The sequence below is a fragment of the Phyllostomus discolor genome, chromosome 9 (genome assembly GCF_004126475.2).
Source record: "Phyllostomus discolor isolate MPI-MPIP mPhyDis1 chromosome 9, mPhyDis1.pri.v3, whole genome shotgun sequence".
NCBI classification, from domain to species: domain Eukaryota; kingdom Metazoa; phylum Chordata; class Mammalia; order Chiroptera; family Phyllostomidae; genus Phyllostomus; species Phyllostomus discolor.
In genome coordinates this window covers 97089567-97115822 of record NC_040911.2, presented here as the reverse complement: position 1 = coordinate 97115822, position 26256 = coordinate 97089567, and the positions used below count along the sequence as shown (strand labels likewise).

Genomic DNA, 26256 nt, shown 5'->3' with positions numbered 1-26256 from the left:
CGCGCTTCACACGCACCAAGAATTCCGTCGAGTTTCCCCACTTTGGGGGCCGGCGGAGGCTTGCAGCGGCCTGGGGCGCTGTTCACCGGCCTCCCGCAGCCCCCTCCCCTCAGCCTGGCCCGCCCGAGCCGCCGCGGGAAGCTGAGGCGACGCCTGCCCGCTCCTGCGGGGTCTGAGGGCGGGGGAGCCAGCGGCGCCAGGGCCCCTCCTTCTCTGTCCTCGCGTCCGCGGGCCCGGCCTGCTCTCCCCTCCCGCCCCTCCCGCCCAGTGTTTGGAAACCGAAAGGAAAGGAAAGCGAAAGTGCGCGGCTCTGGGCGGAACCGCAGACCTGCTGGGACCCGAACTCCAGTAGCGGGCGGCGGCGGCGGCGAGAGGACGCGCCGGAGCCCGGTGAGTGACCCCCGCCCCACGCCCCCGCGCCCCCGCCACCCTCCCCGGCACCTGTCACTTTCATCACTTTACCTTCTCACTGCCTCTGACTTCCGTCTTTCTCCGCGCCCGCATCTTCCACCTCGGGGTACCCGTGCCCTCTGCTCGGCGCCCCCTCGACTCCCCCATCCTCTCCATCCCCCGCCTCTGCGCCACCTCGGCCCCCAGCTTCACCCCCTCTGCGCGCAGCGCCTCCATTGTCCGCCCGGAGGGAGCCCTCCCTCCCTCCCCACCTCTGCCTGCCGCCCCCGTCTCTACCCTCACTTTCTGCTTCAGCACCCCCCCGCCCCCCGCTTCTCTGTCCTCACCCCGGCCATCGCGCGGTTTCTACGAAGCACCCTCCATACCTGCTCTCCCCACCCCGGTTTCCAGGTCCTCCATCACCTCTGCAGCACCGCCCGCCCCCCGCCTTCCCGAGGCCCCCGACCCCTTCAGCTCGCCCCACCGCTGCTCCCACTCCCCGCTTCGGCCTGGCTGTAGCGCCTTCTTCGCTCCTCCACGCAGCCCCGGCTCTCCCTGACCCCCTGGGGTCCCCGCCAGGCCCCGGGGGGCTCCTGGGGGCCGGCGGCGCCGCCAGCCTTTGTCGTACCCTCTTGGGACCCGGGAGACTTCTCCCGACACCCAGCCCCGGCTGCCGGTCTCGGCCTCCGTGGTCCCACCCCGCTCGCCTCCTCTGTGGTCCCCGCACCAGCCTGGCCGTCAGTGGCTTTCTGCTCCCTGCCCTTCGGGCCCTGGTCCCCAGAGAAACCCTCTGTGGTCTGCTTTTGTCCCAGCGTTTCCTGCTGCTTTCTGCCCCTCCCGTGCCTCGCCTTTCTCTTTCCTTCCTTGCATCTCAGAAAACTTCTGAGTTTCTGCTGTAGGTGGTGGTGTTTTTGTTTTCGTTTTTGTTTCCCAGGGGGGAAGAAGAAATCTTTCCCTGGGAATTTTTTTTTTCATGAAAAATATATAAATAAACCAAACAACTCAATATTGAACCTGAGCCAAGAAAGCGGGGTTTGATACCACGAAGGGGGAGAGTCACCTAAAATTTTGCCAGTGGGAAGGAAAGGGAGTCTTTTTTTCTGATGAGGATAAAAGCTACTCCTCATATAATGCCAAATCTGTTCCCAGTTTCCAACCACGAATATGTAAAAACTTGGTGAGAAGGACAGTCTCAAAAATCCCCTTGCTGAGGACTCGGAGCCACCCACTTTCCCTTCGCCCTAGCCCGCAGGTGTGTATGCGCTGTGTTGGGAAGTTCCCTTAAAGGGGCTTCTCTTCCTCCAAAAACCTAGGTGGAAGGAGGAGAGGGGAAGAACTGCAGATTTGTAGCTGATGGAGGAAAAAGCAGCCCCAGATACTAAGCCTCCTGATTGTTGAAACATATGATTTTCTTTGTTTTGATTTGCTAGAATGGAGAACTTAGTTTGGCTGCATTCCAAAGAGTAGCATAAGGGAGCTCTACTAAATAATTATTTACAAACTGTAGGGTACTGTAAGCTATAGAGTGCTCTATAGTATAAATGCCGAACGGGGTGGTGTGTGCATAGTTTTTGGATTAACAGAAATGTACTTCTCTCTGTCCTGACAAACTGTTGCCAGGACAGATAAACATGTCCTGGCAACCATGTTTATCTGCTTTATAGAAAGGAAACTGAAACCTAACAGCAGTTTAGGTGATTTGGCTAAAGGCATAAAACAAACAGCAGTTTTGAATGGGAATAAATGACACTTCCTCTGCCCGAAGAAAGTGCAGGGCTAAAGAGAAGGGGGGGTTTGCCCCCCTGAAGTCACCTAAATTGTGAATTTAATGTTTTTATATATCATAGTTGAGTGTTCGGAGTTGAACACTGTCCACGATTAAAATCTGTGTTTAACTCTTGGTTAACAAATCATTAAGATGTACTGGCAGGATTGACTTACTGCCGTTTGGGTTTTTTCTGCTAGATGCTATGTTTCAAGAGCATTAATTCCTTTCAAGATTTCCGGGCAATTTAAGGTGGAGGAATTCGAGTGACTCAGAGATGGAGGACAGAAGACCTTGTCCGGATGCCAGGCCCAGGAATCCCCATAACAACCACAGAGGTGAGCAAGGTTTTCCAGCTGATGGGAAGGAAACTGGGCTCCGGGTGAAGGAGCAGGCCTGCCTACGATTGGCTGCATCTCTCAAGTAAAGAATGGCTTCTTTCTTGGCTCCAGTATGATTGACTCTGAAAAAGCAGCCCCCTGCTTTCCCCCAAGAGAACTGATGGGTGGGTGCACTTCAACAAAGATAGTGATGAGGTGTCAGAAATGGAAGTAATGCTCTGGTTAGAGCAGCACTGTCCAGGAGAAACATCATAAAAGCCAGAAATATAATTTAAAAATTTTCCAGTAGCATTGTTTAAAAAAGCACAAAGAAACAGGTAAAATCCATTTTTTTAATTTAATAAAATTGAATGATTTAGTACTTATTTAAGCCAACATATTTAAATATCTTACTATAAATGAATGTAGTATTATAATAGTACTTTAATAATTTTAATGTGTTTATTTACCATATCAAGTATTATTTTAAGACTTTATTAATATAGAAAATTTTAATGAGATATTTAACTTTTTTCCGTATTAAGTCTTCAAAATTCTGTGTGTTTTACACATTCTAATTCAGATTAATCACATTTAAGATGCTTAGTAGCCACGCGTACATAGTGGCTTTGTATTTGATAACATGTGTCTAGAGTCTTAGCCATCAAAGCAAAGTTAGCTCCAAAAGCATTACTCTACTACAGTGAGCGATTGTTTCGTTTGCTAAGAACTTTCTAAAACAAACAACCAAATGGATTTTCCCTTTTCCCTACGTTTTCAATACGTCATCTGAGTTTAGCTATGGAACAAGTGATGAAGAACTGTAAAATTTTATTTTATGAGTTGTATGAATGTTGAAAAGAATGAGAAATAATCAGTTTTTCGTTCTTCCAAAATGTGTAGTTTTCTCACCAGATCAGAATATTAGAAATAGGACTTTTTTTCTGATATCTTGGGAATTTGAAAGTACTAATTATAAAAATTTAAAGTTCAGTAGTATACAGTATTTATATTTTACCAAATGCTCCTATATGGTTCACATTAAAATTTTCTCTAAAAAATGCAGAACAAGTCTCGGCTGGTGTGGCTCAGTGAATTGAGTGCCAGTCTACAAACCAAAGGGTTGCCAGTTTGGTTCCCAGTCAGAGCACATGCTGCCTGGGTTGTGGGCCAGGTCACCAGTGGGGGCCACGTGAGAGGCAACTACACACTGATGTTTCTCTCCCTCCCTTCCCCTCTCTCTAAAAATAAGTAAACAATATTTTTTAAAAATGCAAAACAAGGAAAAATCTATATAAGTAGACTTAGCATTAAGTGGAATGATCATTTTGAGTATGGTGTGTGTTTGAAATTTTTGTGGTATTTTTATCATCAAATTATTGTATACAGTCTTATTTTTTTGTTTGCTTGTTTCTAAAATCTCCAAGTCATTCTGCTAGTTGGATCAGCCCCAGAATCATTTTTAGAGGAAAGGAAGGTGGAAAAAACTGGGCATGAGTTTGTGGGCCAAGATCACTTATGAAATGTGTGGCAGGTCAAGGAAGACAAGTGTGGCTTCATCTACTGCGTGGTGTTAGCTTTCATGTGTGTCCTGGGTGTATCACCACCACCCACCCACCCCCCGGCCCCCACGCACACATCCTTTCTCTCCCGAATGTTGATAATAGATAAATACTATGTGCATGAACTCGTACTGCAGAAAGGAAGAACCCTTGAGTTTCGTTTTTCAGTTTCCTTTACACAGATGTTGGTTAGCTCAAAGACATCTTAGTAAAGGAAACTCCACGTCCCCCTTTGCTCTCTGGGCAAAATTTAAGAAACATTGCCCTGTATAGTTTTGTCCCACTTGATGCCTTTGTTGCCTGTGATGTAATTGTTTAATGGCAGAACCAGTGGCTCTAAAAATCAATAGGGTAGGCCAATAGAAAGTTATTATTAGTGCTACTAGTAATAACTACATTAATGAGAGCTTTTATATGTCAGGTGCTACACTATACTAAGGATCTCATAAACATTTAATCTTTTTTTTAAAGGTTTTCATTTATTTTTAGAGAGAGAGGAAGGGAGGGAGAAAGAAGAAGCGAAACATCAATGTGTGGTTGCCTCTCACGTGGCCCCCACTGGGGACCTGGCCTGCAACCCAGGCATGTGCCCTGACTGGGAATCGAACCAGCAACCCTTTGGTTCGCAGCCCGTGCTCAATCCACTGAGCTTTACCAGTCAGGGCCATAAACATTTAATCTTTACAACAACCCATATACTGAAGCTTAGAGAAATTATACAATTTAGCCAAGGTAATACAGTGAGGAAGTGCCCAGATCAACATTTGAATCCGTTCTTTTTGGCCCTGAAACTCATAACACTGCCTATTGTTTGGTACTAGCAAGAAACTACAAACAATGAGCTGATATATTTTTTTAAGGTTTTATTTATTTATTTTTAGACAGAACGGAAAGAGGAAAGAAAGAGTGAGAGAAACATCAATGTGTGGTTGCATATTGTGTATCCCTACTGGGTACTTGGCCTGCAAACCCAGACATGTGCCCTGACTGGGTATTGAACCAGTGACCCTTTGGGCCACAGGCCCACACTCAATCCACTGAGCCACACCAGTCAGGGCAAGCTGATCTTTCTGACCCTCTGAAATAATCCTCGAGCTTGTGAGGATTAAGTGATACACTACAAGCATTTATTCTCTAGCATGTATTAGACACCCAAAAATGTTTATTCATTTTCCTGTTTGTACCCTCTGAAAAAAAACTATATATTTTAAAGATTTTATTTATTTATTTTTGGAGAGAGGGAGAAAGAGAGGGAGAGAAACATCTTTTGGTTGCCTCTTGGCCACCCTCGTCTCGGGACCTGGCCCACAACCCAGGCATATGCCCCAACATGGAATCAAACCGGCAACCTTTTGGTTTGTGTGACAACACCCAATCCACTAAGCCACACCAGTCAAAGCAACAGTATTTTTGTAATATATACAGCAACATAGTAATTGGTTTTTCATTTACTATGTGGCTTGGTAGAAAACCTTAGTTCTCTCGAAATAAAACCTTAGCTCCTTGGTTTGGTTGTTTTGGAAAATGAAAACATGTTCATTGTCATCCTACTAGATTTCCTTGCACTTTGATTTTTGTGCTTACCCGATATTCCTGTTGTGTTTAGGGCCTATTGATGGTGAATTACCAAGAGCTAGAAATCAGGCCAATAATCCACCAGCCAATGTTCTCAGAGGAGGAGCCAACCTGCTGGGAAGGCATCCTAGGGCCGACAACCATCCTGTTCCTTACTGGCAAAGAGAAGAAAGGTTTGCAGCAATGGGAAGGAACCCACATCCAGAAAGGAGGAACCGTGGGGGACATGCCAATGATGAGCCGAGAGGCCAAAGACAAGGTCAGGAGAATGACACCAGGCAGAGAAATGGCAATCAGGAGGGAAGGAACCGCAGACCACCATGGCCTGATGAAAACTTCCAGCAGCGGCGGCCCCCCTACCAAAAGCCTGCAGGACAGCCACAGCAGGTGAAGAAACTGGGCTACAAGTTCCTAGAAAGTCTTCTGCAAAAAGACCCCTCTGAGGTGGTCATCACACTTGCCTCAAGTTTAGGGCTGAAGGAGCTTCTGTCTCATTCTTTTATGAAACCCAACCTCCTTGAGCTCATTTGTCAGGTTCTTCGGAAGGCTTGTAGTTCCAAAATGGATCGCCAGAGCATTCTTCATGTCCTGGGCATATTAAAGAACTCAAAATTCCTCAAAGTATGCCTTCCAAATTACGTGGTAGGGATGATCACTGAACCCTCTGCCGATACTCGAAACCGGTATCCGGAACACATTAGCAACATCATCTGCCTCCTCCAGGAGCTTGTAAGTGTCTTCCCTGCCAGCTCTATGCAGGAGACTTCCATGCTCATTTCCCTCTTGCCACATTCTCTTAATGCTTTGAGAGCCTCTGGTGTTGACATAGAAGAGGAGACTGAGAAGAACCTGGAAAAGGTGCAGACCATCATCGAACACTTGCAGGAAAAGAGGCGAGAGGGCACTTTAAGAGAGGACACCTACACTTTAGTACAGACTAAGGCGGAAGACCATGTTGAGAGCTACCGGACTATGCCCATTTACCCTACCTACAATGAAGTGCACTTGGATGAGAAGCCGTTCCTTCGCCCCAACATCATTGCTGAAAAATACGAGAGCACTGCTGTCTATCTGGATACCCACTTTCGACTGCTGCGAGAAGATTTTGTCAGACCCCTGCGGGAAGGCATTTTGGAACTTCTCCAGAGCTTTGAAGACCAAGGCCTGAGGAAGAGAAAGTTCGATGACATCCGAATCTACTTTGATACCAGGATTATCACCCCCGTGTGTTCATCGTCAGGCATCGTCTATAAGGTGCGTTTTGACACAAAACCACTGAAGAATGTTCGCTGGCAGAATTCCAAGCGATTGCTCTATGGGTCCTTGGTGTGCATGTCCAAGGACAATTTTGAGACATTTCTTTTTGCCACAGTGTCTAACCGAGAGCAAGAGGATCTCCGTCAGGGATTTGTCCAGCTTTGCTTCAATGAGCAGAGCCAGGAACTGCTAGCGGAGGTCCATCCCTCTGACTCGTTCCTCATGGTGGAGACAACCGCATACTTTGAGGCCTATAGGCATGTCCTGGAAGGACTCCAGGAGATCCAGGAGGAAGACGTCCCTTTCCAGAGAAACATTGTGGAATGTGACACTCATGTGAGGGAGCCAAGGTACTTGGTAATGGGAGGCAGGTACGATTTCACTCCCTTGATAAATAATCCCTCAGCCACCAAGGAATCTCTGAAGGACGGCTTGAGGTATTCTAGAGTTAATGTCTTAGACCCCAGCCAGTGGCCCTCCAAAGAAGTCCTGAAGCTGGATGACTCCCAGATGGAAGCTTTGCAGTTTGCTCTCACAAGAGAATTGGCTGTTATTCAAGGACCTCCTGGAACAGGTAGGAGAATTTTTCTGAGCACATGTCATCTGCCTTAGGAGATAGGGAAGGGACGCTTGACTGTAGATTTCTAGAATCTCTCAATTAGAAACATTCCCATGATGAGGTGGGGGAGGTAGAAGAGGGTGTAGAGAGGATAAATGATGATGGAAGGAGACTTGGGGTGGTAAACACACAATACGATATACAGGTGGCATATTATAAATTGTACACTTGAAGCCTATGTAATTTTATTAACTAATGCCACACCAATAAATTCAATTAAAAAAGAAAGAAAGAAAGAAAGAAACATTCCGCCCTGGCTGGCGTAGCTCAGTGGATTGAGCGCGGGCTGTGAACCAAAGTGTCGCAGGTTCGATTCCCAGTCAGGGTACATGCCTGGGTTGCAGGCCATGACCCCCAGCAACCGCACATTGATGTTTCTCTCTCTCTCTCTCTTTCTCCCTCCCTTCCCTCTCTAAAAATAAACAAATAAAGTCTTTAAAAATTTTTTTTTAAAAATTACTGTTTAAAAAAAAGAAGAAAAGAAACATTCCCAGGAAATGGGCATCGAACTTGTTTATAAAGTTGCTGCTTATGTTGGTTTTTCAGTGGTGACCCATTGGTAATGCATAGTAATAAACCAAAATCACAAGGTTAGAGAAGACTGCTAGGGGACAAACTTCAGAAGATTACCTCTGCTTCGTCAAAGGTTATATATATTAGTTTGTTTTTTAAATTCCTTTTAATTAAGTAACATCAAGTGCAGCGGGTCCTGGAATAATGTTATTTCATTCACCGTCATTTTTTAAATAACATTGATCAGTAAAAAAAATGAGTTCCCATCCAGGGCCCCTGTCTGTGGGGTCTGCACGGTCTCCCCACGTCCGTGTGGGTTTTCCCCAGGGACTCCCATTCCCTCCCACGCCCCACAGATGTGGGTGCACGGGAGGTGCACTGATGTGTCTGCACCGTCCTGGTCTGCGTGAGTGCGTGCGTGCGCCCTGGGGTGGAAGGGCGTCCTGTCCAGGGTGGGCCCCGCCTTGTACCTTGAGCTGCCAGGATCAACTCCAGCCGTCCTTGACCCTGAACTGGGAGAAGTGGGTTGGAAAAGAATTTTCTTACTTGTTTTTGTTCATCTTTCTCAAGTGTGTGTGTATAGTTCACATTTATTTCAGTGTTTAATATTAGGAATATTTGAGGTCTTTATTTAGAAGTTTGGTGATGATCTTGTGACCAGAAATATGCCATAGAAACTTACTCTCGTTTCTGTCAATCAGCCTGTGGGAAAATTGACTTTGTTATATGTCATTTTGCTTAAAGATTCAGTTTCCAAGAACCGATGAACAACATTGAGGACTTACTATATATAATAATAGTACTATGTGCTAAGTTCTGTTTTACACACCATACATATGTGAACTCATTCATCCTCACAATAACTGTGAGGCAGAAACTTTCAATTTTACACATGAGAAGACTAAGGCAAAGAATCTGAATAATGTGTTGAAGCTCACATGGATGGTAAGTGACACACCTAGGTCTTGAACCCAGGCATTTTGGCTCTAGAGTTCTGGCTCCCCTCTACTTGCTTCTCGTGAAAATATACCTCCCTGTACCCTTCTGCCCATGTGCCATTGTCTAAGCCTACTCTGGGATAATAACTACTTATTAGCTGTTTGATATGTATCTTTTAAGATGCTCTCCAAGATTAGCACTGATATTTCTTTGTATTTATATGTGTATTTATATGTTTACATACATATATTACACTTTTTCTATTTTTAATAACAAAAATGGAATCATGCTCTTTTATTGGTCTATAATTTATAGATATATATAGATATCCTTATCTATATATAAATATAATTTGTATATAGATATATAAATTATACATGTTATGAACATTTTTACATTCTTTATGCTACAGTTACATTTAGAAATGTACCTCACTCCTTTTAGTATGCCTGCCTTCACTATAGGATATGAATGTACCATATATATATATGTATACACACACACACATTTTTTGTTATTACATCAGTGCTATAATAAGTACCCGTATGTCTGTATCTGTGCATGTGTGTATCATTGGGTACTCTGCTTATTATTTCTTGTAATTTTTTTTCTTCAAGTGGGAATTCACATTAATAGTTACACCGGATACTACTAAATTAGCCTCCCAAAAGGATATACAAAAATAACAAAACAGGAAGAGGTCTTTAAAAAACAGATAAAGTAATGGCAACTCATGATAAAAAATGAATGCAACAGATGGAAAATTCTTTCTAATAAATACCTACATGATGGAAAAATACGCATGATTAAAGTGATGTTTTGAGGGTTTTAAAAAATGCACCAGTTTGTACTCTCACCAAAGTGAATATGCTTGTATTTCCTTACATTCTTTTTTTTTTTTTTTTTTAGATTGTATTTATTTATTTATTTATTTATTTAAATTCTTCGTTGTTGTTCAGTTACAGTTGTCTGCATTTTCTCCCCACCACTCCCCCCACTCATATTTATTTTTAGACAGAGGGGTAGGGTGGGAGAGAGGGAGAGAAACATCAATATGTGGTTGCCTCTTGCGCATCCCCCACTGGGGACCTGGCCTATAATCCAGGCATGTGTCCTGACTGGGAATCGAACTGGCAACCCTTTGGTTCACTGGCAGGCACTCAGTCCACTGAGCTACACCAGCCAGGGCCATTTCCTTGCATTCTTTCCAGCATTATTGTATTATGTTTTCATTCTTTCTTTTTCCCCCTGATCATCAGTTTTTACTAATCTGAGAGATTAGCAAAATCTCTCAGAATTATATTATGAATATTTGAGGTCTTTACTTAGAAGTTTGGTGATGATTTTGTGACCAAAAATATGCCATAGAAACTTATTCTTGTTGGCTCATTACTAATTTTAATTTTGTGTTTCAATAAAAAAATGGTTCAAAAAAATTTTTAAGTCCATGTCTCCTTTCTTCTACCTTCTCACTCAGTTCCCTTCTCTAAAGCAAGCGATGTCATCTTCCTGTGTGTCTTTCCAGAGTTTTTCTTACGAATATTCGAGCAAAAATACATACTTAAATTTAACTTCCCATTTTTTAACCCACTGTGCTAGAAACACTCTTCTGCATGTTGTTTTGCTCCTTTCACACTTGTACATAGTAGCATTTCCCTCTTGTTTGTGTCACTTTATTATATGCCATTGTGTGGGTAAGTCGTAGTCAAATGGTATATCCATCAATAGGAAATGCCAAAAAACCACCTTACAGCTGTGAAAAACAAGAAGGGAGGATTCTTTAAGTGAAAAAAGCAAGATGTAGATCAGTAAAAGTAGCCTGCTGCTATTTGTATGAAAGGAAGAGAAAGAAAAGAAGGAAAACTCTGCGTGGTTACGTTTGCCTGTACATGCACTGATGGCTGAAAATAAGAATTTTCTATAACTACTTTTAGTAAGTCTCTTAATTTTTCTAACTCTCCTTTTTTCTTTTTCATAGGCAAAACCTATGTGGGTCTAAAAATTGTTCAGGCCCTTCTAACCAATTACCCTGTTTGGCAAATTAGCCACCAGAAGTTCCCCATCTTGGTCGTATGTTATACTAATCATGCTTTGGACCAGTTTTTGGAAGGTAATGTATGCAAAATTGTTCTCTAACAAAACATTGATAGTTGAACCATTAGCAACTTCAGTAGCTTTCTATTGCTCTTTGAATAAAAGGCCACAGTTCTCACCATGACTTGTAAAGCTACATGCTGCCTGTACCACCCTAACTCTGAATCTCATCTCCCACCCCTTCCCATTGTCTTCAGTGCCTTGAATTCCTCAGCTTCTATCTTGGTCCATGCTGTGTCCCCTGCCTAGAATGCACTTTTTCTCTCTACCTCTCTGTCCATCTTGACCACATCCAGCCTGGCTGGTTCCAACTCTATTCATTCCTCAGATTTCACCTTAAATATCTCTTCACGTGCACTTTAATATTGCCCTAGGCCAGAGTTAAGTCTCCTTTTGTATTTTTCCTTCAGAGACTTAACACATATGTAACAATTTATTTTTATGTAGCCGGACCCTAGACTATAAATACCATGAAGATTATTGGTCCTGTTTCTTGCTGTATTCACAGATCCCGGCACATACTAGGCACTGAAAAAATACTGATTACATTAATGAATGAAAAAGTGTGTGATTTTCCTTTTGCTTAGAATATTATTTTCCATTCTTCTATATCCTCCTTCCACCTAGATTAAATCTTCCTTATTCTTGGAGTCTCAATTCAAATATTAGATCCTCAAGAATTAGATCCCTACCTCATCCAAACTAGGTAAGGCCTCCAGTTCCATACTTGCCGCATCATGTATTTATAGTACTTAACTGCATTTTCACTACAGTGGTAAATTGTTTAACGTGTATATTCTCTGCCAGACTGTGGGACATGAGAACAAATTAGAAACTGAGTCTGTGTTTTCACAGCTCTACCTTCAGAGCCTAGCACATGTCTGGCACATTAAAGGAATCCATAAATATAGTATGTAGAGTGAATAATAGAGAACATTCCCTAAGAGCTTACTTATTTTATGCCAGGCCCTACCTAGGAGCTATAAAGTTAGTCTCTAGTTCATTCAGACTGTAGTCCTATGAGGAAAATAGTAGTTTTCAAATCGCAGATGAAGAAACTGAAGGTCAAGTTGAGTAACATGCCCCAGGTTACATGGCAGTAAGTTGTGGAGCCAATTAGTTGGGTCCTCAATAATCTGATTTTAAAGCCTGTGCTCTTAAGCACCATACTTTACTGCTCTGCAGGTCATAGCATTTCTGGGGCCGTATTGCTCGTTAATAGGGTAGATGTCCTGTGAGCACCAGTTTGTCCCCTCAGGGACCAGCTGACACAATGCCCCAAACACATGCAGCTCTCCCCCGAGAGAACCCGGCCTAGCTGCTCTCAGCTCTGCTGTGCTCCGCTTTCCCCCGCAGGTATCTACAGGTGTCAGAAGACCAGCATCGTGAGGGTGGGTGGCAGGAGCAGCAGTGAAATACTGAAGCAGTTCACCCTGAGGGAGCTGAGGAACAAGCGGGAATTTCGCCGCAGCCTCCCCATGCACCTGCAGAGGGCCTACATGAACGTGAGTCCGGGCTGCGGGTATTGGTGGTCGCTCAAGGGGTGGCTAAACCAGATGGCATTGGCTTTCTGGGGAGGCAGTCCAAGGTAGACAGGGAAGCTCCGCAAGGCTCCGAAGGACGCAGGTTCATTCCAGCACTGCGTTCTGCTAACCCTGTGGTGTGGCCGTTGCCTTCGTAATCCACGGTGGAGAACGGACAAAAGGCACGCTGCCCTTTCCCAGCTCCTGCCAGAACCTTGGGCTGACCCCTCCAAACCACCCACAGCACTTCTGCTTACAGCCTGTTGACCGTCTTCCAGCTGAGCAGCCATAAGCCAACCCCGATTCCAAGTTACTACTGAGGGAGAAAGAGAGACGTCTCCACCACAGGATCCTTGACCTGTTTTTCTATAGTATTGTTTCTTTCCTTGTTGATTGGTTGGAGTCTTTTAGACATTTTAGATAGTAAACTTTTGGTTTTAAGACTACAGTAATGTGCTTTGGAAAATTGGTTTATTCCCCATTCTTGCTGTCCCTGTCTCAGCTTTGTTTTCCCTCAAGGCAGGGACTGAGTTTGGGGGGTGAGGATACCTCCTGATCACTTCTTTATCACTGTTCTAAGCAGATCATGACACAGATGAAGGAGTCAGAGCAAGAGCTGCGTCGAGGGGCCCAGACTCTGGAGTGCACCATGGTTGGCGTAGTACGGGAACAGCACCTGGAGAAGTACATTTCCTCCCAGCACTGGAAAAGCCTGATGAATGGGCCAATACAGGTAGGGGTCGTCCTGCGGGGCGCCAGCATCTGTCTTGACTCGGCACTTGGAAGGAGCCTTCAGCAAAAGCAGCGCTCCAAAGCATTAGCTGTTTGGTAACTGACGCTGACATGATGTTAGAAGTTCCGTTTCCTGAGAGCAGCTGAGTATACTAGTCAGGAACAAGACTCTGGAGCTAGCCTTCTGGACTGAAATCCTGATTTTGCTCTGGGCAAGTTACTTGATTTTTCTGTGCCTATTTCCTTATTTATACCCTGGAGATAATAACAACATTAAGTTGAACCATATGAAATTGCCAGTGTTTGAAATTGTGACTTGCAAAAGTGGAGTTTCTAACAGATCGACTTAATTCTTACAGGATTATTTGGATAGACAGGTTAATATTTGTAAGTGTGCTATAAGTACTTGTTAAATGAAATGTTGTAACAGGACAACCTGGCATGTATAGAGAGTCTGGCATCAACAGACCTAAGTCACGCAGACTGATTGTGTGGCTTGGGCCGATGTGATCCTCCTATCCCTCAGCACTCACAAAGGATAATAATAATGCCTGCCTTCAAAAAACATATGAAAAGCAACTAATACAACCTCTGTGAAGTGACTGGCCAGGAACCTGGGGAAGTAATACCCTGTTGTATCGGATTGGCGAATTTCAGGGTAATTAACCCAAAAGCCAAAGGAGGTCAGTTAGGCTCTGTAAAAAATGACTGAAGCGGGCTAGATGTGAGACTTGAGGAAGTAGAGAGAACTGTGGCAAAGTAGGCAAAGGCGGGGCAGCAACTCACTTCTAGCTATTTGTTGCCATTTAGGAATGCAGCCTCTTTGCTGCCAAAGCTCCTGGTTTTGTCAAGAGAGGCAGGAAATTTTTATTTTTAAAAGTATATGCAAGCCCTGACGGGTGTAGCTCAGTTGGCTGGGTGTCATCCTGCAAACCAGAAGGTTGCCAGTTTATTTCCCAGTCAGGGCACATGCCTGGGTTACAGGTCCAGTCCCCAGTTGGGGCACGTGGAAGAAGCAGCTGATCATTGTTTCTTATATCAGTGTTTCTCTCCCTTTCTTTCTCCCTCTCTTCCCCTCTTTCTGTATCAATCAAAGAAAAAAAAATTTAACAAATCTATGCAAGTCATATTAAATGATCCACTTGCCCAAGGGTTGCCAATTTGCGGCCACTAAATTTTAAGGGAATTGCTTTTGATTTGTCAAGAAGACTTTTTCCGTTCCCTGGCTGGCATAGCTCAGTGGATTGAGCACGGGCTGCAAACCAAAGTGTCACAGGTTCGATTCCCAGTCAGGGCACATGCCTGGGTTGCAGGCCATGGCCCCCAGCAACTGCACATTGATGTTTCTCTCTCTCTCTCTTTCCCTCCCTTCCCTCTCTAAAAAAATAAATAAATAAAATCTTTTTAAAAAAACTGTTTAAAAAAAAAGACTTTTTCCTTCACACCGGTTATCATAGAATTCTCATGACTGATCCTTCTTCCTTCCTCAGGATGGTGAATGGGGTTTTTTCCAAAGCTGGAAGCATTCCATGGTGCTGGAATGGCTGGGTCTGGGTGTCATTTCTTTCACCCAAAGCGTGGCTCCAGCGGGACCTGAAAATATAGGTAAGAAGTGCATGTCTACCTAGAATCGCATTCTAAAGTGGAATATATAAACCAGAAGAGCAGAACTTAAAATACCCAGGATCTGTAAAGAGCATTAATGAATCAGAAAAGACAAGTAATTGATTAATAGGAAAATAGATAAAATACTTTTTAATAGGAACATTACAAAATAGGAAATCCTAATGGTCAATAAACATATGAGAGGTGCTCATTAGAAGCTAGAGGAATTAAAACCAAAATGAGGTACTGTTGTGCATCCACCAGATTGGCGAAAATTAAAAGGTTGTATATAACTCCACACTGATAAGAATGCAAAGCAGTAGCATCTTTGATACACTTAACTGCTAGTGGGAATAGCAATTGGCACAACCACTTTATGATAATAGAAAAACAGAAAGGCCTCAAATATCTATCAACATTTGTATAATGGATGGATCGATTATAATCTATTCAGATAATGAAATACTGTACAATAGTGAAAATGAATTATAGGATATATGGCAACATACATGAATCTCAACATGCTGAATGAAAAAGGCAACTCAAGCACACCTGTGACATTTTAGGTAACATGTTCAAGTGAAAACTATAAATTATTACACACATATTATTACCCTACCAACCACACTCAAGCAGGCGTTACTTCTGCCAGACACTGTATATACAATATGATTTCAGTTATGTAGAGCTCCAAAAAGTCAAGACTAGACAATGTGTTATTTAGAGATAATATACATTATATACAGGGTAGGGCAAAAGTAGATTTACAGTTATGAGTATGTGAAACACAGTTTATTCTTGTATTATTATGTACTAGTCATTGTATTATTTTCAGTATGAACAACTGTGTATGGTAAAGATTTTTCCCCGCCCTGTATATGGTAAAAAAAATTTTTAAGGGAGCAGTGAGTGATACAAAATTGTAACAAAAAGGTGTATAAGGAAACCTGTCTCCATCCCCTAGCTCTTTGTCAGTGCCCTCTTTCATCCTTTGGCTTCAAGAGTCCTCATTTCTGTCCTACCTGTTCTCCTCTCTTAGCCCAGGCAGAAGGGGAGGAGGAGGAGGAAGAAGGGGAAGAGGAAGGTTCTCTGATTGAGATCGCAGAGGAGGCCGACCTGATTCAAGCAGACCGGGTGATTGAGGAGGAAGAGGTAGTGAGGCCCCGGCGGCGGAAGAAGGAAGAGAATGGGGCAATCCAGGAATTGGCTCACGTGCTTCTGGCCATGAGGCTAGGAAACGAAGGCCCCGGGACAGCAGCTGGGCAGGAGCAAGCTGAAGGAGAGTGGGAGGTAAACTCGCTTCCCGCAAAGCCTTAACAGAATGGGGAATGGGAGTTCCGCCTGGTGGGCGGGTAGACTGCCCTGAAATAGGCCCGAGAGCCTCAGTTCTGACCAGGGCTGCAGGCTTTATCACCCACGTTTGTTGCGGTGTTTTCACCTCATCATCACAATGAGCTGCATTTACGCATCTACAACCAGACCCCAGTATATAAGGATGAGTCTCATTTTCAAGAGTATAAAAATTACGGCCCTTCAGAGGGGCCCTGGCAAGAAATGCCAATTTAGAAAGACAGGAATCAGGTAGCCAAGTGCTTCCCTTTAACTTTGAGAAAAATGCAGTACATGAGTGTCAGATCAAATGCTTATAGTCTTAGTGCTTGGTGCTTCCATGGATATTAACCTTCCACCAACTAGAAAACAAGTCTAAACATGCATTAAGATTTTAGAGGATTCAAGTAAAAGGGAAAGAAGCAAGCCATACCGGCTGGACGGGATGCTTCACTCACCCTAGAATTTGATGTTTCTCTTAAAGCCAGAATAATGTGAGCACACACGTGGCTACATACAGACTTTCCCTTCGCTCCTTCCTTGGTTAGGACTCAGAGGTCCTCAGAGTGCACCGTGCATTACTATGATGATGGAGGACTAGACACTCAAAATATCATTTTTTTGGACCCCACTGTTTACTTAAGGGACTCTCGAGGTAACTTTGGATGCAATTTTTACCAGTCTGATGGCTTTGAACCTGATCTCTTAGTTCAATTCAACGTCATTCTAAGTGATGGGTGGAGTCACGATCCCAATACTTTGAAACAGGGATTTCTGCCACGTGGCCTCAGGAGGAATTTTTTGGTTTTGGAGTGGAGCAAGGTCCATAATATTGTGACATTTGTCTCCCATGTCAATTGTTTTAATGGTTCATGGCCTCAGGTTTAGTGACACATCCAGGGGAGAGCACCTTCTCCAAAATGGTGCCTTTAATCCACTTGTTAAACATACTATCACGATGTGATGGTGTTAAGACCATTTTAGCAGGCCCTATATGGAATTCAGAAAGAGAGACTCACCTCTATACTTTTGTGACACATGTTTCAGGAATGAGAAACACACTGTGGTCAAAAGATACTCAGTGATAAGTGGTGCCAGCACTATTGTAAGGGCTTTCCATGTATTTACCCCTTGAGTCAATCTAGCAATCTTATGAAGAGGTACTATTAGTGTTCTTGCTTTATAGAAGGGATGCTGAGGCACAGAGGCTCAGTAACTCACTCCAGGCCCCACAACTAATAAGAGGTAGATGGGGCTTTGAATCCGGGTACACTGGCCCCAGAGCTCCATTTAGCTACTTGGTAATGGAATATCTGTTAAGAAAGTGTGAGACACTTAAAGAAGTTCTTCAGAGGCAGCAGCCCCTTTTCTTATCTGCCATGGCCCTCATCTGGGGCTTAAAACAGGGCCCACCTCTGCTCATATGGTGACCCTGGCTGGTATTGATGTCAACAGATGCAGCGTAACCAGAAAAAGAAAATGAAGAACAAAGTAAAGGATGAGCTTCGCAAACTGAACACCATGACTGAGGCCGAGGCCAATGAAATCCAGGATGTTTGGCAGCTGGATCTGAATTCTCGCTGGCAGCTTTATAGGTACTATGCCCAACACCCACCTCCCCCAGCTAGCCCATGGAATTTCCGCGGGAGGTTCCTTTTCTGTTCCTAGAATACAACCCCCCAGACCTTCAACGTTAACTAATGATAGATTGAGCCACTCCATTGAGCTGACTGCTGGGGAGTGCAGCCATGGGATAAAAGACACTTGGCTGTACCTCCTCATGGAGTTTAGAGTCTATCCAAGCAGACAAATTAGTAAATTCCACAAATAAGATGTTGCAAATGGGCATAAACACTAAGAAAAAAGCAAGGAGTGCTAGTAATATTAATGCGTATCTGAGCTGGTCTGTGGGAGGGTATCCAGGAAAAAGACATTGGAGGCAAGCTCTGAAAGAGGAGTAGATAATTGTAAGGCCAGTAAGGAAGGAAGAGGAGATTCGGGGGACCTCCTAGGTAAAGGCCCTGAGATGAGAGGGAGCATACCTGTTTGAGAAAGTGAAAGAGGCAGCTAGAATGGCTGTGGCTCAGAGAAATGCAAAGTCAACTCAGAGAGGTGGGCAGGGGCCAGACAGTGCAAGGCCTCAAAGGGCTAAGGTGAGGACCAAGGGTTTTATCTGAAGAGCACCGAAAAGCCAATTGGAAGATTTTACGGCACAGTAGTGACATGATCTGTTTTACTTATAAAAGAAGACTCTGGGGAATCAGGAAGGGAAGAAGACTCAGCCAGGGATGGGCGGGAAGAATTTGAAGAAATTCTTCTTGAGCCTTTTTTTTTTTTTAAGTTATTTATCTAGTTTTAGAGAAAAAGGGAGAGAAACATCAGTGTGTGGTCGCCTCTCATGTACCCCCAACTGGGGACCTGGCCGGCAACCCAGGCATATGCCCTGACTGGGAATTGAACCAGCAACCGTTTAGTTCACAGGCCGGTGCTCAGTCCACTGAGCAACACTAGCCAGGGCTCTTCTTTAAGCTTTTGAAGTCTCTTACTCTGTTTCCAATATTTAACCTCTATTCTTTATCCTACCCCCTCTTTTAAGTCTTCACCTCTTAAACACATGTCTCTCCACATGTTTTTGTTGGACATTTTAGACTCTTGGGTCCCTGCACATCCAGGTCTTTCTTTTTCTCTGTGGCTTGTAAGCTCCTCAGCGGTCTAGGTTTCACTTCACACACAGGGCACAATGAAGGGGGTTCTTCTGCCTTCTCAAAGAGCTCGTGGCTCCCTCTACCTGGCTCTTCATATTCTTCAGGCTTTGGCTTCAGAGGTACCAGGCTGACACCCGCCGAAAGATCCTCAGCCATGAGCATCAGTACCGCGCATCAGCAGAGAGACTGGCTGAGCTGAGACTCCAGGAAGACCTGCACATTCTGAAAGATGCCCAGGTCATAGGAATGACAACCACAGGTAAGAAAACATAAGTCAATTTACCTGCTCCAGCCATTCACTCCTGGTGCCACGTTCCTCTCAGATGATGAAGGACAGGTAAAGTGAAGCTTCTTTAGTAGGTTAGGGGAAAATACCATGAAAAGCTATTGGAAGCAAGCAAGCTGTATGTAGGGAAGTGTTGGTGAAATCCACCTGCTTGTTGCGTTTGGAGCCCCAGTGATGACTGACACGGGTGTGATGCTCTGGTGAGCATCCAGCAGCACTTGTCCTCTCGCTCAGTAGTCGCCGTAGCCCTGGGGGGATGTGAGGGGCTCAGTTGTCACACACCCAGAAGCCCAGTGGCCTGGTGGGTCCAGTACATCGTCTCAGAGGAGCCTCTTCTCTCTTGACTTGAGGTGCTGCCAAATATCGCCAGATTTTGCAGAAAGTGGAGCCTCGGATTGTCATTGTGGAAGAAGCTGCCGAAGTCCTCGAGGCCCACACCATCGCCACATTGAGCAAAGCGTGCCAGCACCTCATTCTGATTGGGGACCACCAACAGGTAGGGCTGGAGCCCCTGAATATGGGCTTGCTGTCTGGGGGTAGAATCAGTCAGGAAGACCCTGGCCTCTCTGCTTCAGCAGTTCTTAGGCCTATTAATGGCTTTCTTTGATTACTCTTTCCTTTACCTTCTATGTTCAATCTAAGCGTAGGTGCTCTTAGATTTGGGGTGTGTTTTAGAAGTAGCATCATCCATTTCATCTGTTCCCTCTACTATTTTTCTTATCCACCATGGCCTTTTAAGTGGACTGTTGAAATACCATGTTTCTTGTCCTCCTGCTTCCATTTTACCACCTTCTAATCCATTCTTAATAAAGGTGCCAACATGAAATTCAACAAAAAGGTAAGTCAGATCATGTCATTTCCAGCTCAAAACTCTCCAATGGTTTCCCATTGCACTCAGTACAAAAATCAAGCTTCTGCCCTGGCTGGTGTGGCTCAGTGGATTGAGTGCTGGCCTGCGAACCAAAGGGTTGCCAGTTCGATTCCCAGTCAGGGTACATGCCTGGGTTTTGAGCCAGGTACCAAGTGAGGGGCATGTGAGAGGCAACTACACATTAATGTTTCTCTCGCTCTCTGTCTCTCACCCTTCCCCCCTCTCTAAAAAGAAATAAAATCTTTTAAAAAAAAATCAAGTTTCTAGCCCTGGCTGGCGTAGCTTAGTGGATTGAGTGCGGGCTGCGAATCAAAGTGTCTCAGGTTTGATTCCCAGTCAGGGTACATGCCTGGGTTGCAGGCCATGACCCCCCCAGCAATCGCACATTGATGTTTCTCTCTCTCTCTCTCTCTCTCTCTCTCTCTCTCTCTCCCTCTCTCCCTCCCTCCCTCCCTCCCTTCTCTAAAAATAAATAAATAAAATCTTTAAAAAAAAAGATTAAAAAAATCAAGTTTCTTAAAGTCATCTACAATATTCCCAGGGTTCAGCCTGCTTCTCTGACTTTACCTCATACCACTGTCTCATGTGATTACCGTGTTACCACCCCCGTCCTTGCTGCTCCCTCATGGCTGGCTTTTCGAATGACTGGCAACTTCTTCCATGTTGGCATCAACTCACATGTCGCTGTTCAGAGAGGCGTAGCTAAGGAACCTGCACCCCTGAGCACTGTGTCACATCGCCATTGTCATGGCCCCTGTCACTCTTTATCTGCAATGTCTCGGCACATATAACACTACCTGTACGTAGAAGGCACTTAAAAAATATTGGATGAGTAGGTGGATGGATGGATACATGAATTATGTTTTCAATAGTGAATTCTCAGACATGTTTCTTTTCTCAGCTGCGCCCCAGTGCCAACGTGTATGATCTGGCCAAGAATTTCAACCTTGAGGTGTCCCTCTTTGAACGGCTAGTGAAAGTGAACATTCCCTTTGTCCGTCTGAATTACCAGGTGAGAAGCTGGGCCTCTGTCGTTACAAAATGTCTAGGAGAAGGCTCTTGGGAGCCTGCCAACTGCCAGCGAGAAAGTTCTCATGGAAATAAAACTGGTTTAGTAATGAAGTGACTCCGTCAGACTATTTTGTTTTCTGTTTTAAAACAGAGCAAGATCAGCTCGTGTTGAGTTTGTGTTGGATGAAGGAGCCCGTTTATATTCTCCTTCTTCCCTATTATTGTTTCCAAGTGTTACCGCCCCAGATTTCCCACCTGTTCTTTAGAAAAACTGCATTTATTCTCTGCCCGTGTTTCTGATGACATACATGTCCTGTTTCAGCACCGCATGCGCCCTGAAATCGCCCGGCTTTTGACCCCCCACATTTACCAGGATCTAGAGAATCATCCCTCTGTTCTCAAATACGAGAAGATTAAGGTGAGTCTGCCCTACCCGCCTGCTGCTGCCGCCGGTCTGCTGCTGCCGCCAGCGGCCTAGGGGCCTGTGTTTTCCTTAGGATGAAAAGGGGCTTTCAGAAGGGCATTGAGCCAGCCTTTTAAAAATAGTTTTTAAGAGGAGGAATATAAATTTTGATGGTATAGACCTGGGTTTTGAGTCCCAGCTCTGCCAGTTAGTAGCTGCGTTACATTTTAGCAAGTCATGCACCAATTCTGAGTATTAGGGTCTTCTGTACAGTGAGAGTGATGGCTGCTGCCTCGTCACATGTGAGATTGAACAGCAGAGTGCTTATGAGTTAGCTCCTCTCTCATCGTCATAGCTGCTGCTTATTCCCTGCCCTGTAATGGTCGGAGTGTGGGTGGCTATCATAAATACTAGTATCAAACAAGTGTCTTGAAAACTAAAATGCACATAAATTCTTTACCTATTTCACTGTCTGTCAGTGCTCCAAAACAAAGCCCATGGTGACTACAGAATCAAAGATCGTGGTACAGAGTATACAGAAAGCCTTCGATGTCTCTGTCTCTCCGGAACAGGGTCAGTGGTCAGTGAATGTGGCGATAGAAAGAAAAAGCTGCCATGAGTGAACTTTCTAACTTGTCGCTTATTTTCTTTTTTAGGGGGTCTCTTCCAACCTTTACTTTATAGAACACAACTTTCCTGAACAGGAAATCCAAGAAGGCAAAAGCCACCAGAATCAGCATGAGGCTCACTTTGTGGTAGAGCTGTGCAAGTACTTCCTGTGCCAGGAATACCTGCCCTCCCAGATCACCATCCTCACCACCTACACCGGGCAGCTGTTCTGCCTGCGCAAACTCATGCCAGCCGAGACATTTGCTCATGTCAAGGTCCATGTGGTGGACAAATACCAAGGGGAAGAGAATGACATCATCCTCCTCTCGCTAGTACGGAGCAATCAGGAAGGCAAGGTGGGTTTTCTCCAGATATCTAACCGCATCTGTGTGGCCTTGTCCCGCGCCAAGAAGGGGATGTACTGCATCGGAAACATGCAGATGCTGGCCAAGGTACCCTTGTGGAGCAAGATCATCCATACCCTTCGAGAGAACAATCAAATAGGCCAAACGCTCCGGCTGTGCTGCCAGAACCACCCTAATACCTACACTGTAGTATCCAAAGCGTCTGACTTCCAAAGAGTGCCCGAAGGAGGCTGCAACCTACCCTGCGAGTTCCGACTGGATTGTGGGCATGTCTGCACTCGTGCCTGCCACCCTTATGACCCCTTGCACAAGAAGTTCCAGTGCATGAAGCCGTGCCAGAAGGTCATCTGCAAAGACAGACATCGGTGCCCCCTTGTTTGCTTCCAGGAATGCCAGCCCTGTCAAGTGAAGGTGCCCAAAGTCATTCTTCGGTGTGGCCATGAACAGATGGTCCCTTGTTCCTTGCCTGAGTCTGATTTCTGCTGTCAAGAACCTTGCTCCAAAGTCCTGAAATGCGGGCACAGATGCAGCCACCCGTGTGGTGAGTCCTGTGTGCGGTTGTGTTCAGAAATGGTCACCGTGAAACTCAAGTGTGGGCACAGTCAACAGGTGAAATGCGGTAATGTGGAGGACCTCAAGTATGACCTGCCAGTCAAGTGCACCACCAAGTGTGGCGCCATCTTGGACTGTGGGCATCGTTGCCCTGGCTCCTGCCACAGTTGCTTTGAAGGGCGCTTTCATGAGCGCTGTCAGCAGCCCTGCAAGCGCCTGCTCATCTGCTCACACAAGTGCCAGGAGCCGTGCATTGGCGAGTGCCCACCCTGCCAGCGGACCTGTCAGAACCGCTGTGTCCACAGCCAGTGCAAGAAGAAGTGTGGGGAGCTGTGCAGCCCGTGTGTGGAACCCTGTGTTTGGCGCTGCCAGCATTACCAGTGCACCAAACTCTGCTCTGAGCCCTGCAACCGACCTCCATGCTACGTGCCTTGTACTAAGCTGCTAGCTTGTGGCCACCCCTGCATTGGTTTGTGTGGGGAGCCGTGCCCCACCAAGTGCCGTGTCTGCCACCAGGAAGAAGTCACCCAAATCTTCTTTGGCTTTGAAGATGAGCCTGATGCCCGCTTTGTACAACTAGAAGACTGTAGCCATATCTTTGAGGTACAAGCCTTGGACCAGTACATGAATGAGCAGAAAGATGATGAAGTTGCCATCAGGTTGAAAGTCTGCCCAATGTGCCAGGTGCCCATCCGTAAAAACCTGAGATACGGAACCAGCATCAAACAGCGACTGGAAGAGATTGAAATGGTCAAAGAAAAGATCCAGGGCTCTGCAGGGGAAATTGCAACCAGCCAGGAAAAACTTAAGGTTCTGCTGGAGGGGAAGAGTCTCCTCCACCAGATGCTTCCTGGAGACGTCCTGATGTTGACAGAGAAGCTGGCCCAGAAAAATCTGTCAGTGAAGGACCTGGGCCTTGTTGAGAATTACATCAACTTCTATGACTACTTGGCTAGACTATGGGATTCCCTGAAAAAGGTGCATTTCTCGGAACAAAGCAAAGTGAGGACTCGACTAAACCAGGTCCACGAGTGGCTAGCCAAGAAGCGTTTGAGCTTTACCAGCCAGGAATTGGATGACCTCCAAAGTGAAATCCAGAGGCTCACATACCTGGTGGACCTCCTGACCCGCTGCAAAATGGCGGAGGGGAAAGTGAGTGGTACTGTAGCAGAAGAGGTCTGCATTGTCCGCAGAATCCTGGAGGGAACGTGTAAGTTCACCCAGAAGGATGAGCAGCTTGTGCAGAAAAAAATGGAAGCTCTGAAAGCCAGCCTTCCCTGCTCTGGCCTGGGCATCTCAGAGAGAGAGCGTGTGCAGATCGTCAAAGCCATAGGTTTACCTCTTGGCCACTGGTTCAAGTGCCCCAATGGCCACATCTATGTGATTGGCGATTGTGGGGGAGCCATGCAGAGGAGCACATGTCCAGAGTGTAAAGAAGTGATCGGGGGCGTGAATCATACTCTGGAAAGGAGCAACGAGCTTGCTTCTGAGATGGATGGAGCCCAGCATGCTGCCTGGTCTGACACGGCCAACAACCTGATGAACTTCGAGGAGATCCACAGGTTGATGTAGGAAGATGGCACACGGCTGCCTTTTGCCCTGACCGCTGTATGGCTGGGGTTGGCTCCTTTATGAAGAAATCAAAGTTTGTTTTTTATTGTCTTTTAGTCTTAGCACCTACTTAAGGATCCACTTTTAGGGCTTGCCCTCATTTGTTTCTAGATTAACCCCTGCGCTAGAGTAAGCACTTTACCTCCAGAACTGAAAACAAAATTAACAGATGTATCTTTTTTTCTCTCCTGCAAGTTAGTGGACAGGCTCCCTGGAGCAGGTTTGGGGCTATACAGTGGTGTCTCTGGGTCCTGACTCCATCAGATGTGTTTTTTTTTTTTTGCACTGCTCTGGGGACAGAATGTTAAATAAGCTCAGTGAAGAAGACTCATTCTAAGTGCCAGGTCTTAACTTGCAGACTAACTTTCATTCTAATAAACACCTCCGAGGAGTTGTTTATGAACTGCTTATCCTTTCAACCAGCACAAGAATCCCTCTTGGCCTTCTCAGGCACCCTCACTCCAGATGAGGCATGTGATAAGACAGACTTCACTAACTCTGACCCAGTTACATATTTACTGAGATGGAGAAAAATGCGACTACCCACAGCTGGGTGCTTATGCAAGAAGCCCGGGCTAACTAAGGAGTGATCCTCATCCCCCCACCCTTTCCTGCGACTTGCACTTTGGGACAGTGGTTTCTTTGCATGTAACAGGAAAGGTTTAGTAGCAGTGCTGGTTCTCTGGGGTCCTGAATGGAACTAAACTCATGTTTGGTATCAGCAGCACCTAAGCGTGACCCTTTATCCCAACACCATCTGTTGCAGCTTCTGCCTGTGCAGGGTTAGCATGCCAACAGCTTCTGCAGGCCCCAGACCCATGCCAGAAACCAGCCCCCCAGGCCTGCCTCCTGCATACAGTCTGTCAGTCCATCGTTTCCTAGAACACTTAGGCATCTCAGGTCTTTCTAATGTTGGTGACAAAATATCTTTCCTATGTACGCATTTCCTTTTTTTGTCTACTATGCACTTTAGCCTCTAAAGCTAATAAAAACATTGCAAGAAATCAGTGGTCCATGTTTGTCAACTTGAGACAGGTTGAGGATGGGGGCAGTTTTGTTTCTGTGGTTTGGGGTTTTCATGTAGCTGGTGAGTCATTTTTACTCATGGTAAAGATTTTTTTCCCAACGTGTACAAAAGGGTATGTACATATACTTGAAGTTTGCTTCTCCAGAGGCAACCTTGTTAAAGCTTTGTGAGTCCTTCCAGAGATAATCTATGCATATGCAATGTATCGCCCTTAAGAAAGAAAAATACAGTTCTGCACTTGGCGTTTTTAGCCTGATGACCTAAGTTGGGGATTTTGCTGTAAGTACATACAGACGTGAGTCTGAACCACATTCCATCATGCAGGTGTGCCATTATCTACTGAATTAGAACCCTCTGTTAGCAACTGTTAGGTGCAGCCTAAATGAATAGCTTTGAGCAGTCTTCAATGTGAGGGTATATGCTACCAGATAGCACCACTTTTTTTTAGCTGGGAGTGGTGTGGGGGGTGCTCTGTGAACATGAATTATAAACTTTTCTCAAGAGGTCCCCCCCTAGCTTCCATCTAATTCTCAAAGGGACTTGTGAGCCAGAAAAGTATGAGAGCCATCAATCTTTGGGGTAAAATTTTTTGG

At 45.2% G+C, this 26256-nt stretch overlaps 1 protein-coding gene across 1 annotated transcript; it reads left to right on the top strand.

Annotated features, from left to right (window-relative positions):
• Positions 1-8: 8 nt before the first annotated feature.
• ZNFX1 (zinc finger NFX1-type containing 1) lies at positions 9-25640 on the top strand. Its single transcript, XM_028524581.2, has 14 exons — positions 9-390; positions 2390-2493; positions 5644-7443; positions 10919-11050; positions 12391-12539; positions 13141-13290; positions 14780-14894; positions 15934-16184; positions 17679-17818; positions 19033-19187; positions 19565-19710; positions 20987-21097; positions 21419-21514; positions 22156-25640. Exons 2-14 carry the CDS (start codon positions 2433-2435, stop codon positions 24595-24597), a joined length of 5748 nt encoding a protein of 1915 aa, XP_028380382.1. The 5' UTR covers positions 9-390; positions 2390-2432; the 3' UTR covers positions 24598-25640.
• Positions 25641-26256: the final 616 nt, after the last annotated feature.